We start from the raw sequence: 14,688 nt of genomic DNA, 5'->3' as shown, positions 1-14,688 counted from the left end.
TCCTCTTCTCTTCTTGCTCTCTACCATGGAAGCCTGTCTCCCTTAGGTGAAGCATGCCTGGCCCAAAGGGCTGGCCTCCAGCCGCACCCAGGCCGACCTCTCACACCAGGAGACTTAGAGGATCTGATACTTGGTCTGGGATTCTGGTGAAGTCTGACCCAGTCACAGCATAGACAAAAAGGGCAGAGGGCAGGCAGAGGAGGTAAGCTCTTACAGTAAGCATGCATATCACCAGGTATGGGTGATTTTACTTCTTAAGAAGAGGATGAGCTGGGTGCCAGTGGCTCACACCTGAATCCCCTACTCAGGAGGCTGAGATCTGAGGTTCACAGTTCAAAGCCAGCCAAGGAAAGAGTCTTTGCCATTCTTTTATCACCAAAAAGCCAGAAGAGGAGGTGCAGAATACTAGCCTTGATCTAAAAAGCTAACGGAGAGTGTGTGGGCCCTGAGTTAAGCCCTAATACATGGTATAAATAAAAAAGAAAAAGAAAAAAAAAAGGATGTTTTCAGTTTGGAGTTACTTGGGCCTCCATTTTTCCTATCACTACTTCTCAAACTTCTGGTTAAGGCGAGGTGTACTTTCTTAATATCACTCTTCAGCTCAGCTGCTCTTCTTTCTCCATAACCTCAATCCCTATCTGTCCATATTGTAGCCTACCCTCCTTAAGGGTTATGGTTTTATTTAACAGTACAATTCCATATGTTAAAAAAGAAAAAGAAAAACTACACTTTTTTTTTCCTTTATTCATTTCTTAAAACTCTCTTGTTCAGAAAATACACAATCCCGTAAACTAACTAGAACAAAACATAGGTCAGTTTGGGTTACCCTCTTTCCACTACTTTCCTAGTGACAGACCGGGGCTTCTCAGGGCCACCCCTAGCAGGACAGAGAGGGATGGGGCAGGATGGGCTACTAGCCAGTTCCTCTCCCCCGGTGGCTCCCCCTCCTCACCAGCTGGGAGGCTCCCACTTCACATCTGGCTGAGATCACTTCAGAACCTGGAAAGCTGACCTCTCTGCACATTTCCAGATTAGGAAGATCTGAGGATAGTCAAAGCCAGACTCAACTAGAAAATTAAAAATTAGCCATCCCTGGATTAGAAGATCACCAGAGCTAGACCCAGTTCACAGAATCTGAGAAGCCTGAGCCTCAACTCCTTTTCTGCCCATACACTGTTGTGGAGTGAACGCTGTAACACACACGCATGCGTGCAAACACACACACACACACACACAATGTTTCAATACTGTTAACAAGCAATCTGAGAACAGCAAAATCTTCACATAGCAACAAAGGTGTTAAATCCGCCTAGGAGGCCCAATCACCTCATAGGCACCAAGTAACAAACGTCTAGTACAACCGAGCACACCAGTCCTGAGTGGTCAAGACAGACCCTGGCCTGGAGTTGGAAAATGGCATGCCCTTTGAGAAGAGGGCGTGGAAGACTCCACAGACAGGGCCTGGATGGCGAGAGCAGCCTTCCCTCCACCAATGAACCCCACTTACAGTACACTGTGTTCCTGCCAAACCACCCACACACGTCAGCCTCATGCCCCAGATCAAAAGAACCCAAAGAGGACCGGCTTTCCGCATGAGCTCGGGCAAGGCCCCCATCAGTGCAGCGGGTCCTAGGAATCAAAGGGTCACTCAGCCATCAAGTGTTTGGCCTCCTTCCATGTGAATGTCTGACTGCACTCATCTGTAACATGGAAGCACTAGACACCTGGGGAAATGTTCTCTCTACACCCCAAGGCAGACTAAATACTTCTCAATCCATAAACAGAACTCAGTGCCACTACTTGACCACCAAACATGTTTAAAAAGAAGAGGCAGAGGGGAAAAAAAGTAAATGATCTAATTAACAGTGCAAAGAACTATACTCTTCTTGGCTATGAATGTTGGAGACACTTCTTACTGAATCTGGTCTATGTATCAAATGAGTCACAATGAACGGGGATCTAATGCAGGTAAAGAAACACACAGGCATGGCACAAGGCCTGGAGGAGTTCCCCGGCTCCACACCCACCTGCAGAGCCGTCTGCTGGAACCGGATGCAGGCCAGGCCTCGGGGGAAGACCACGGAAAACGTGCCATGTGCCAAGCTGTGGCCTTTATTAGAATGCGGAGCCAGATCTTCCTCAGCAGAGATGAACAGGTGGTGCAGTAAAGGGGCTGGGCTCAGGGGGAGCCCCTGGCAGTCCAGGCATCATAGTGGGACGTCCACACTACTTTTCAAAGAGTCACGTGCCCAGTGGGTTTGGCATTAGAGTGGTGGAGTGTGGGATCTGAAGGCGGCTATTAAAGGAGGGAGGTGAGAGGAAAAGGGGCATCTGATGTCCTGTAAAAGACCACAAGACGGCATGACACACTTTGGGGACGCAGCAGGCCCACGCTAGGGAGGCGCCTGGAGCACCTGCAGCCAGCAGCTGGAGAGGAGACACACTCACCGGCGCAGCGGGAGAGCGCCCCCCAGCAAGGACTTACGAGTTTGCTGTTCGCTTGAGGAAAACAAGCTTCCTGTCTACTTCTCCCTGCAGTCCCCAACCAGGTCTGGGGGGAGAGAGAATACATGGAGCTGGGCCCGGCAGCTTCCACAGCCCTCCTCTCATATGTATATATACATATATGTGGGTTTTTTTTTATCTTAAAATAAATTCCATGAACTCATAAAGCTCTCATCTGCAACCAAATGCAAAAGCAGAGCCTCCTACTGGGAGGCTCTGAACACACATTATCAGCCTCAAAGCAAATCAGCCTTCCAGTCAGAGACAAGACTGGCTCAGTTAAGAGGCAAGGGAGCCGGCTGGCCTGTGGGGAAGGGCAGCGTCTTCAGACGGGCTTGTACAGCAGCGTGGTGACGTACTTCTTCTTGTAGCGGTGGGTTGCGCTAAGGACCATCACGCTGTCCTGTGAGGGAAGAAGACGCAGCTCATTTGGTGCATCCATTCGGGGTGGGCGGCCCTTCCTGGTCCTGAGTCCTTCCAGTTACTTACTGACTTCAACTAAGGGCTGAACTCAGGGCCTTGTACCCTATCACGTGAACCACCACTCCATGGCTGTTACTACTGCGATAGGCTATCTCTTTATGCTGAGCCGGCCTGGATCTCTACCTCCTGTTCATGCTTTCTCCTGTGGCTGGGACGACAGGCACATGCCACTCTGCCCAGCCACTGGTTGGTTTTGAACTGTCATCCTCCAATCTCTTCCTAAGTACTCAGAATTACAGACTTGAACCACTGTTCCTGGGAGCACTGGCTTTTAACAGATATTAGTGTGCTTTTAGAGCCATATCAATGTCAGTTCTAATCCAACTTCCCGTGGTTTACTGTAATTGTGGCCTTGGGTAGCCAGTTTAAAGGTCCCTAAGCCTTTTCTCCTCCTTGTCATATGAAGGTTAACACCTAACATCCTGATGGTGATGAATATCACCCTGGCCTCTGGTTATGATCAAGGGAGGTGGCTCAGACCCACAGCACAGGACATGGGACAAAAAGGTTCCTGCCTTGCTCCCTTCCTTGCTTCCAATTCTAAGACTAGGCTTAAAACTAGCATCCACTTCTAGGAAGAATCCTTACATACAGGGTGAAGAACGGGAAATGATCCAAGCCCTGATGCAGGTCCACTTTCCATTTAGTACCAGAGATGAACTCAAAGTCTGCTCTGCCCTGGAGGGAGTGGAACCAACACCAATCTGGTGGATCAGGCACTCTCTGGACAACAGTGATCAAGACCTTACATTCAGGTCAAACCATCCAGGAGGAGCACAAGGTACCGCTTTGTAGGCGTTAAAGATTAGGGAGAACCAAGTAGGCCTTGACATGAAGGAGCAGTTACAGGAGGCAAAATTCAGTATTGAGACGCCAAAGAATGGAAGCAAATCAAATCGAATACAGAAACCAGCGTATCTTCTGGCCTTCCTTCATTCTGCGTGACCCACAACAAATGGATTGGCAATCAAACTGGAGTAGATGCAGATGACGTAGAGCAAATGTGGGGCAAGTAAAAACATAGACATGGGCAGTGAGACAAAGACTTGCACCAGGATGCATGGGAGAGAATATGGAGTCCTGACAAGAGGACCCGACCACAGTCCTGGCTCTGCTACTTACTGGCAATCTGACCTTCTCTGAGCCTTAGTTTCTTTATCTTTAAAACAGGGGTTAAAAATAATACCGCACGAAGTCATTATGAAAATAAAACTCAGTAATGTAGTCTTTAAATTTTATGTATTACCATTAAGGTAATTCTAGTCACCAAAAGAGAAACCAGGGGAAAAAAAGAAGCCATTCAGTCACTGGGTAATTCAGCTTGCCAGACACAGATATAGAAGCTGAGATTTACAAACAAGCCACCTACCCGGTGCCCTGTCCCCTCTCATCTGAGGGGCCACAAGGAAGTAGGTGGTCACTTACCTTAATGGACAGTGCATAGAGATGGTTCAGCATAACGTGGTTGGGCTCCGGAAGTAAGGCAGGGTCACACTGAGAGAGAAAAAAACCATCACCACATGGGATTAAGAGCACAGACACCTGCCCACTAACTCACAAACTTTATTCTTCCTCAGGGTTCTCTGAGGTTGTTAAGAGCTGTAGCCAAGTACTGGTAGCTCATGCCTATAATTCTAGCTACTCAGGAGGCTGAGCTATGAAGATCCTGGTTCAAAGCTAGCCCGGAGAGGCAAATCCAAGACTCTTTTTTTTTTTTTTGGGGGGGGGGGGGTCCAGTCGTGGGGCCTGAACTCTGGGCCTGGGCGCTGTCCCTCAGCTCTTCAGCTCAAGGCTAGCATTCTACCACTTGAGCTGCAGCACCACTTCTGGCTTTTTTTTTCTGTTATGTAGTGCTGAGGAATCAAACCCAGGGCCTCATGCATGCAGGGCAAGCGATCTACCACTGAGCCACCTTCTCAGCCCCAATCCAAGACTCTTTTATCTCCAAATAACTAACAAAAAATTGAGAAGGAGGTGTGGCTCAAGTAGTAGAGTGCCAATCTTGAGCCAAAAAGCTAAGCAAGAGCTCAAAGCCCCAAGTTCAAGTCCCCAAACCAACACAAAAACAAAGAAACAAAACCAATTATTTTATATACTCCCAAACGCTAAGTACTCCTCTCTTTATCTTGTGTTGGAATAGGAGTCCTAAAATTGGTTCTAGCATAGTTTGGTTCAGATTTTATTAGGAACAGAGACAACTATAAATTTTTATATAGAGGCCTTAAAAAAGCCACAATTCAGCCTTGCAAAAAAGAAACCTATAATGCTATTGATATGTTTATGATTTATAATCTCAACATACCTGCGTAATAATCCCAAATTACAGGATTACTGAAATGTGAACCAAATACCCTAGAGATTTCCAAGGTGCTCTAGTAATATTCTGAGGATACTCACAGAAATATTGGTATCCTTGTTAAGAATAACTTGGAGAAGGTGAGGAGGGAGGATGGGCGGGGATTTAAATCTCTCCTCAGATCGAAACACATACATTTCTTGACCATAAGGCCCTGGGGGTGAGCTGGACAGGTCTGAAAGATATTTACAAAAATGTTGAGGCAAGTTGAAGAATTAATAATAATTCATGGAAATAATGACCAATAACACATACTATATAAATATGCATATATATATGTTTATGTATGCATGTATCAGATCAGAAGCTTGTGACCTAGTGGGTTTACAATGTTAAGTAACAAAAGATGAGGGGTCCACAACTTCAGCTCTGACCTGTGTGCTGGTGGCTCATGCCTGTAACCTTAGTGACTCAGGAGGCTAAGGATCACAGTTTGAAACTAGCCTGGGCAGAACAATACAGGAAACTCCGATTTCCAATTAACCTGAAAAAAGTGGAGCTGTGGCTCAAGTGATTGAGCACTAGCCTTAAGCAAAAGAGCTAAGGGACAGTACTCAGGCCCTGAATTCAAGCCACAGTACCGGCACACGTGCGTGTGAGCGCACACACGCGCACACACTCTCACACACACAAACCCCAAAACTTAAAACCCCACAAATTGGTGAAATGATTTTCTCAAAGCCACATACATGACTAGATGTCACATGAATGCAGATTAAAATCCATTATCTGTAGCTCCCCTAATAAAATGGGGTGCTAATGGGTTTTAAGCCAAACACAGAATTTCAATTGCATTCAGAATTATGTTTCGTTTTTTAACTTACTACCAAGGAGTCATTAATGTATAAAACTGATCTCTCCAACTGACAACAGAAATTTCTGGAGACTTAGTAGACAGCCAGGCAGAACTAGCATCTGCTGGGTGACACCACAGACTGGTAATGAGCAAATGCTAACAGAAAACCTGAGACATTACTAAATAGCTTACAAACAACAGGTAATAGGCTATGGGTAGGCTCTGAAAGACAAAACAGAAAGGAGGGCTGGGAAGGTGGCTCAGTGGTAGAGTGCTTGCCTTGCATGCCTGAGGCCCTGGGTTTGATTCCTCAGCACCACATAAGCAAAAAGAAAAAATCTGGAAGTGGCGCTGTGGCTCAAGTGGTTGGGTGCTAGCCTTGAGCTGAAGAGCTGAGGGACAGCGCCCAGGCCCTGAGTTCAGGCCCCACAACTGGACCCAAAACAACAACAACAAAAACAGAAAGGAAAGAGCATTACCTGTAATAAAGGGGAGGGACATACAATAGCTGAGACCTGTGTGATAGTTCTCTCTGCTGTGTGTATAAATACAAGAATCAGAAGTTTCCCTCAAAGAAATGGAAATATAAAACCAAACAAGAACATCTTCTGGGAAAGAAATATGCATTACAAAAGACACAGTAAGAAATCAAATGCCACAAAAGTACCTCGACAAGCCGTCTCAGAGCTTTCCATAGAATCTAGCTTTAAGGCATCAAACACTTCGAAATCAGATTTCTTCACATGTATCAAATTATTAATCGTGCCGAGCTGGCTGGTAATCACAGGCTGAAACAGTGAATAAAAAAATGAATAAATTATGGATTTGAAAATCCATCTCTTCTACCCCATTCTCCCCTGTTTCTACTAAAAGTTAAAAGACAATCAGGAGGGAAAGTAGGAGAAAACGAGGGGGAGGGTAACAATATTTGACAAGAAATGGATTTATTGTTTATGTGACTGTAACCCCTCTGTACATCACCTTTATGATAAAAACAAATAGTAGTCAGCACTCCCATCTTTTATCAAGAGAGGAAATCCTCTAAGCTAGGCACTAGTAGTTCACACCTGTAATGCTACTATTCTCAGGAGGCTGAGGTCCAGAGGATTAAGGTTGGAGGCAGCTCAGACAGAAAAGCTCTATCTCCAATTAACCAGCAAAAAGCCAGACTGAAGATGTGGCTCAAGTGGTAGAGTGCCACTTTGTAGGCAAGGAAGCCTACAAAGCGAAAGACTCGAGTCCAAACCTTGGTACAGGTGAGAGAGACAGACAGACAAGACAGACAAAGGAAGAGAAAGAGAGTTGGGAAGGGGAGATCCTCTAGCACAGGAGAGCTGTTACCCATCCATCTCCACAGCAAGAGCAGCTGAAAGGAGGCTGCTGCATCAGTGGCTCCCAGGAGATCAAGACCTTACCTCTGCTGGATCATGAACCCACTGTCCATCCACAAAGAACTTGTACTGGTGCTCCCCCTCGGGGAGGTCCAGGATGGCAACAAAGTCATTATGGCTACAGGAGAAAGAAGAATGTCAGCAGGCCAGGCTCCTTTTAGAAAACAGACAGAAAACACACATGGTGATCACAGTGCAGTGCCAACCGCCTGCCCCACTCCTAAACCACTGCAGCCCTTGTGTACAAAACAGCATAGAGACCCGGGCTCCTTCTGCATCACCTTCAACATGTATTCGCCAACCTCTCCCCATAACTTGACTTCTTAACCAATATCGGAGACAAATAGCAGACCACGATTCCCCCAGAGAGTCACCTCAGCCCAGCTCTTTTGTTCCAGTAGATTTCTCACAGGTACTAATCAGATGGCAGGTGGAGTCACAAGGAAGGGGATAGCTGCAGTGGCAGAGCTGCCTGGCAAGTGTGAGGCCCTGGGTTCAACTCCCACTACCACAAAATCAACGCATAAATGAACATAGGTACCATAAGCTACTACAGAAGGGTGAGCCTCTTCTGTCCTGTGACCTATTATTTAACAACCAGTTACATAACTCATTATTGCCTTACAAGACATTAAAGACTTCACCATGTGTGAAGTCAGAAGTACAAAAATCAGCGGAGTGCCAGTGAATCACACTTGTGATCCTAGCTGCTCAGAAGGCTGAGATCTGAGGATTCTGGTTTGAAGCCAACCAGAGCAGAAAAGTCTGTGAGATTCTTATCTCCAATTACCCAGTAAAAAGCCAGAAATTGAGGTGCACCTCAAGTGGTAGAATGCCAGTTGTGAGCAGAAAAAAGCTAAGGAACACTGCCCAGGCCCTGAGTTCAGCTGCCAGTACAGGCACGTGCACACAACACACACACAAGCACACACACACAAAATACAGAAATCAGAGCAACAGAGCCCTGCCAGTTCAGACAGCCTCCTCCACACTGCAGAACACACCTGCAAAGAATATCCCCCACTGGACCACTACAAATTCCCCTGAGGCCTGGTGTCTCTTCTAAGGAAGGGAATCAGGTCTCAATGTAGACTCAACCAAGACACTTCTCTTCACCTCTTAATCAGTGGGATCTTGGTGCTCCAATTGTTGAAGGACCCAGAGATGAAGACCTCTTTGCCTCCTTCAGACCAGCGGATAACCGTGGGCCGGGCCTGCTGGCTGGGCTTTACAGAGTCGTCCAAATCCTGCTGCCAGGACACAAACTCCTTGTCTCCAGGGAGCTGTAAGAAGGAGCAGGTCATCCCTAGAATAATAAGTGTGACCCGAGAGTTCTTAAAAGGTCACTTGCTAGGAGTGCTAGGCTACAGTGAAGGGAAGTAAGCCTTAAAAGTTTATTTTGAACTAATTCTCCAGAAAAAGAACTAATGAAGAACCAAGCGGCCCAATGCCTTGTGCTCAAGTACGGCTCACACCACAGCCTGATCTCCACCTGCACACGTCACTCTTCCTGCCACAGCCCAGGCTCACCTGGCTTGATTACCTGCGGCCCCCACCTGTCATCCTAGCTATGCAGGAAGCTGAGATCTGAAGATCAAAGTTTGAAGCCAGCCTGGGCAGACAAGTCTAGGAGACTCCTATATCCAATTAACTAGCAGGAGGCCAGAATGGAGCTGTGGCTCAAGTGGTAGAGCACGAGCCATGAGCAAAAGAGTTAAGAGACAGTGCCCAAGTCTTCAGTTTAAGCCTCAGTAACAGCATTTTAAAAAAAAAAGAAAAGAAAACAAAGATGGTTCTATTAAGTCTAAACTAAAGCAAATATAAACAACTCTCAATTACCAGTTGTAATAAAATTCATAAACTATTTTAGCTCATAGATTACATAAAGGGACATGAAAAATTTTAAACTTATAGGCTGCAGGCATGGTTCAAGTGGTAGAGCACTTGTCTAACATGTGTGAGGTCCTGGGTTCAATCCTCAATGATGCCAGAAGAAAAACATAATAAAATTCTACTATTAAGTTCTAAGGACTGGAGATGAGGCTCAGTGATGTAGTACCTGCCCAACACTGGTGAGGCTCTAGTTGACAGCCAACACCATAATTAACTAAATACAGTGAAAACAACATCATTGATTTAATAAAGTTGGGGAGTTGGTTATAAACTTCCTTGCTCATCTATGCCAAGTTTATACTAATTATTTCAGGGTGCAATTTTGGAGTCTCAAGGAGCAAAAGGTAAAAATCCAACATGCTAGCTAGTGCTGGTGGCTCATGCATATAATCCTAGCTATTGAGGAAGCTGAGATCTGAAGATCTTAGCTCAAAGATAGCCTGGGCAGGAAGTCCAGGAAACTTTTTATCTCAAATTAATCAGCAAAAAGCCAGAAATAGAAGGGTAGATCAAGTGGTAGGGCACCAGCCTTGAGTGAAAAAGCTAAGCAAGAAGAACATAAGGTCCTGAGTTTAAGTTCTAGTACTGGTACATACACATACACACACACACACACACTCTCTCTCTCTCTCTCTCTCTCTCTCTCTCTCTCTCCTTTAACAAAAGCAGTGCCATTACCAAATGAAGGAGATATATGGAATTATGAAAAAATAACTCCTTCACTTCTGTTTTTTTCTGTTGTTGTTGTCTGGTCGTGGGGCCTAAACTCTGGGCCTGAGCACTGTCCCTCAGCTCTTCAGTTCAAGGCCAGTGCTCTACCACTTGAGCCACAGTGCCACTTCCAGTTTTCTAGTGGTTTATTGGAGATAAGAGTCTCATGGACTTTCCTGCCCAGGCTGGCTTTCAAACAGCGATTCTCAGATCTCAGCCTAGGCATCTAGGATTACAGGGTGAGCCATCAGTATCTGGCTTTGTTGTAACTAATTTAAAAAAAAACAAAACAAGAAACCAGATTTTCTGAAAGCATTTGGGGGCTGGGAAGGAGGCTGAAAGTATCTGGTTCCTTGGCTATAGTTTACCAACCCCTGGCCTAAAGGATGCTAAAGAAAAGAAGTGAGCCCGGCACTGGTGGCTCACACCGGTCTCCTCAAGAGGCTGAGATCAGAGGATTGAGGTTCAACTAACCACCAGAGAACTGGGAATGGAGCTATGGCTCAAAGTGGTAGAGGCTAGCCTTGAGCAGAAAAGCTCAGGAACAACTCCTAGGACCTGAGTTCAAGCCCCACGACAGACAAAAAAAAATAGTAAAATAAACACTCATTTATTTATCTACTATCTATAGCTGCTTTCCTGCACCAGCTGCAGAAGAGAGCAGTTGTGAAAACATTTATTATCTGGCCCTTTATAGAAAATGTATTTTAAAATCTACTTCGGACTGACTTAAACTGACAAGACAAAAGGTAAATAAGACTGTACAGAATTAACTCAAAATATGACCTAATGGCCAGGCTCACTAGTGAACTCCTATAATACCAGCATACAGGGCTGAATCTTGAATTCTAGGCCAACATGTACTACATGGAGACCCTGCCTTAAAAAATCCAAAAGAAAAAAGATTATTACCAAACAAAATGTGGGTTAAAAAAAGACTTTCATTAGAGCTTTCCAAAATGGAGAAGTCTACCTTTCATACTGTTTCTTGGTATTTCTCAAAACTGTGATGTGAGAAACTCGGAACATCTGACTGAGTAAATGGAGAAAGGAAGGGACTTTTACATCACATCGCACAGGGGGACTGACTCAAGCCAGAACCGTGTTTCTCTGTATTCTCAGAACAAATCTCTCTGCTTAACTGGTCACATTAGAGCTTTGTTTTGGGAATATCTATATCTATGCCTCTGTGTGTGTGTGTGTGTGTTATATTCTCAACTATATATTCAAATGTACATTTGAATAATCCTCAAATTCAAAATCAGATATAGAGTTTTGGGGTCTACTTATTTAAAAAGCTTTCCAGGTAATAATACTTGAATTAAGTTGAAATAAAACAACAATACCACACACACACAAAAACAAAAAAACCTCATCTTTTGAAGCATGACCTGAAAGGTTCACAGATATTAATGCTTTACTTGGTTGGAGTGGGGGAATGGTTGGATACAGATGATAAAGATATTCATTCCTTATTTGGCCACTGTTTAAACTGGGTAGCAGGTATAGAGAATTCATTACACTATACTCCTTTATGCTGCAAATTTCCCATAAAGTATTTAAACAGTCTCAGTGACTCTAATACAGAAACAGAATGGACCAACATCTAGTCTTCTGTTCCACTGAAAAAGGAGGCTATGGAGGAGTATGGCTCCACTGCCACTACTTTGTAATGACAGGATTTTCAGTCTAGGATTTGAAAGTGCAAACTATTAATATGCCTAGCTCTGGAGCTAAGCCCTTCCACTTATGACCTGACATTTCTGTGGTAGCTACTAACAGAAAGATTGTTTACTCCAAGTGGGCAGTCATCAAAACCACGGGGAAACCAATAGGAAATCAAATTACAGTTTGAAGATGTGGAAATTAGGAGTCTGGACGACATCTTAGGAGGTACCTGAACCTGTTTTCTTATTTCACACAGGGCCAGATGGAGGTGAAGGAAAGAATTAGCTAAAATAGGTCTGATTCACACACTGAGCAATCTATCTTTTATTCAGGATACCAATGACTGTGTAACAGGCTGACTGTACTTAAATCCTGAGTCATTGATGTAGGAATAGGGCAAAACCACCACAAGGCCTTCTCATCCTGAGAGAGCTTTGAGGAAATAAGTTCAGATGATGAGGAAGAAATCCTGAGCTGAGAGAGGGAGAGAAACAAATAAACAAAGAAATGGAAAAGAACCTCCGAGTGATGATGATATTCTCAACTGGGATTCAAATAACAGAGGATCCAAATTACCAAGTGGCACATAAAGGTATTTTTGTCAGTAGCTTATGCCTAAAATCCTACTCAGGAAGCTGAGACAGTGGTTTGAAGCCAGGCCAGAAAATGGAGCTCAAGTGGTATAGAATCAGCCTTGAGTGAAAAAGCTTAGGGACAGCACCCAGGCTCTGAGTGTACACACACACACACACACACACACACACACACACACACACACACACACACACACACACACACACACACACAGAGTATTTTGTCTAAAGCCCAGTTTAGCAGGGAAGTGATCCAATTAAGAAATAATCCAACACATTCCACTCAAACCTACTTCTCTATTCTACCCCAGACTATCTTAGGAAGTAAATGTATCGAATATTGAAAGTGTAACTAGTTTTAACTGTGTCTAGAAACTGTAGCACAGTGCTAGCAGCTCAAGTCTGAAATCCTGACTACTCAGGAGGCTGAGATCTGAAGATCATGGTATGAAGCCAGTCTGGGCAGACAAGTCCCATGAGATTCTTGTGTCCAATTAAGAAGACACTCAAGTGGTGAGGCCCCAGGCTGTGCAAAAACAAACAAACAAAAACAAGCAAGAGGACAAGCCCCTGAGTTCAGGCCCCAATACTGGCACAAACTGTAACACAGTAGCCACACTGCTGTGGTCCATTTGCCTTTTCTTTAGTGCAAACGCAAGTTGCCTCTGGTCAGGGCAGCTATGGGGTTCTCCTACCCACAAGGCAACGTCCTTAGCTCCTCGGATCACTGCTTTTGCACGCTTTTGCACTCGCGAAGTGGCTGGTGTGAAAGGCTGGCTAGGACTCAGTGCATGGGAGGCATCAACCAAATGACCGATCCCTTTCATTGATTTCCCCCCTACCCCCCCCCCCCCCGCAAAAACCAGCAAACCACACAAGTAGTGGCTGCTTATAGCCACATCAAAGGGGAGGCGGACCCTAAGTGCAGACCTATTAGAAGATAAACACACACACACACACACACACACACACACACACACACACACACACACACACAGAGACACACACAGAATGCAGGCTCTCGCAGGAAATCCTACTCAGGAGGCCCGGATCCAAGGATCGCCCCCGAGAAGGAAAATTCGGAAGACTTCCATCTCCAATTCACCACCAAAAAAAAAAAAAAGCCAGAAGTGGAGCTGTGTGTGGCTCAAGTGGCGCCAGTCTTGGGTGAAAAGCTGAGGGACAGCGCCCAGGTCCTGAGTTCAAGACCCAGTCCCCACAGGTGCGGGAGCGCACACACGCACAGACACGCGCACGCGCGCACACACATGCACACCCACCCACGCAGGCACACACGCGTACAAGCGTACAAACACACACACGCACCATGACACACCGAAAAAGTAGTGTCTTCCGACACTGTAAGGCAAAGGTGAGAAATGCAGCCGGGGTCCATGTCCCGCCGGCAAACCCGGCCACCCCGCAAGGGGCGGGCTGGGAGCGGGGGACCCGGGGCCGGGGCCGCGTGCGGGGCGCGGGGACCTTACCCTGGCGTCGGGCAGGCTGAAGACGCTGGGGTCGTCCGTGCTCCCCACCATGATCCTGTGCTCCCGGCCGGGGCCCGAGCCGCCGGCCTCGGCGCGGGCCGCCTTGGCGCCGTGCCGCTCCCCGGATGCGCGCTCGCTGGTGGTGTTCCCCATGGCTGCGGCGGGAACCCGGCACCTGCGGCGCGGCGCGGGGCCGCCCCGGCGGGGACACCGCCGCGCGTCAGGCCGCCCACCTCGACCGGCTTCCCCCGGGGTCCCCGCCGCCCCGCCCCGGGGTCCCCGTCAGCCTCCCCGGGGACCCCGACAGTCCCTCCCCCCGGGATCCCCGACAGCCCCGTCCCGGGGTCCCTGTCAGCCCCCCGGGGTCCTCGCCGCCCCTCGGGGTCTCCGACAGCCCCTCCCAGGGATCCCCGCCCCTCCCCGGGGTCCCCGACAGCCCCCCGGGGTCTCCGACCGCCCCTCCCCGGGATCTCCGCCCCTCCCCGGGGTCCCCGACAGCCCCCCGGGGTCTCCGACAGCCCCTCCCCGGGATCCCCGCCCCCCCCGGGTCTCCGCTCCCCCCCCCGGGCTCCCCGCCACCCCACCCCCCAGGGTTCCTGTCAGCCTCCCCGCCGGGGTCCCCGCAAACCCAGCCCGGCGTTCCCACCACCAGCCGCCCCTCACCTCCGGAGCCGCGCTCCCTGCTCCGGGGCCGCTAGGCGAGGGCAGAGCTGCAAGCGAGGGCGCCAATAAAGTTGTTGAAATTGAAGCCGCGCCCCGGAGAGCGGTGTGGGTTTCCTCCTAAAATGGCTACAAGGCCGGCGGC

At 47.4% G+C, this 14,688-nt stretch overlaps 1 protein-coding gene across 1 annotated transcript; it reads right to left on the bottom strand.

Annotated features, from left to right (window-relative positions):
• Window positions 1–365: 365 nt before the first annotated feature.
• Window positions 366–14,688, bottom strand: Prkab2 (protein kinase AMP-activated non-catalytic subunit beta 2). The gene is made up of 8 exons (XM_042680153.1): window positions 14,547–14,688; window positions 13,884–14,058; window positions 8,648–8,814; window positions 7,556–7,649; window positions 6,808–6,928; window positions 5,386–5,519; window positions 4,414–4,482; window positions 366–2,908 (listed from the first exon to the last, which is right to left on the bottom strand). Exons 2-8 carry the CDS (start codon window positions 14,034–14,036, stop codon window positions 2,831–2,833), a joined length of 816 nt encoding a protein of 271 aa, XP_042536087.1. The 5' UTR covers window positions 14,037–14,058; window positions 14,547–14,688; the 3' UTR covers window positions 366–2,830.

Source organism: Dipodomys spectabilis, unplaced genomic scaffold (genome assembly GCF_019054845.1).
Source record: "Dipodomys spectabilis isolate Male_0828 unplaced genomic scaffold, ASM1905484v1 ptg000002l, whole genome shotgun sequence".
Lineage (NCBI taxonomy): Eukaryota > Metazoa > Chordata > Mammalia > Rodentia > Heteromyidae > Dipodomys > Dipodomys spectabilis.
Note: the sequence above shows the minus strand (reverse complement) of the source record. Positions and strands in the feature narration are given on the sequence as shown.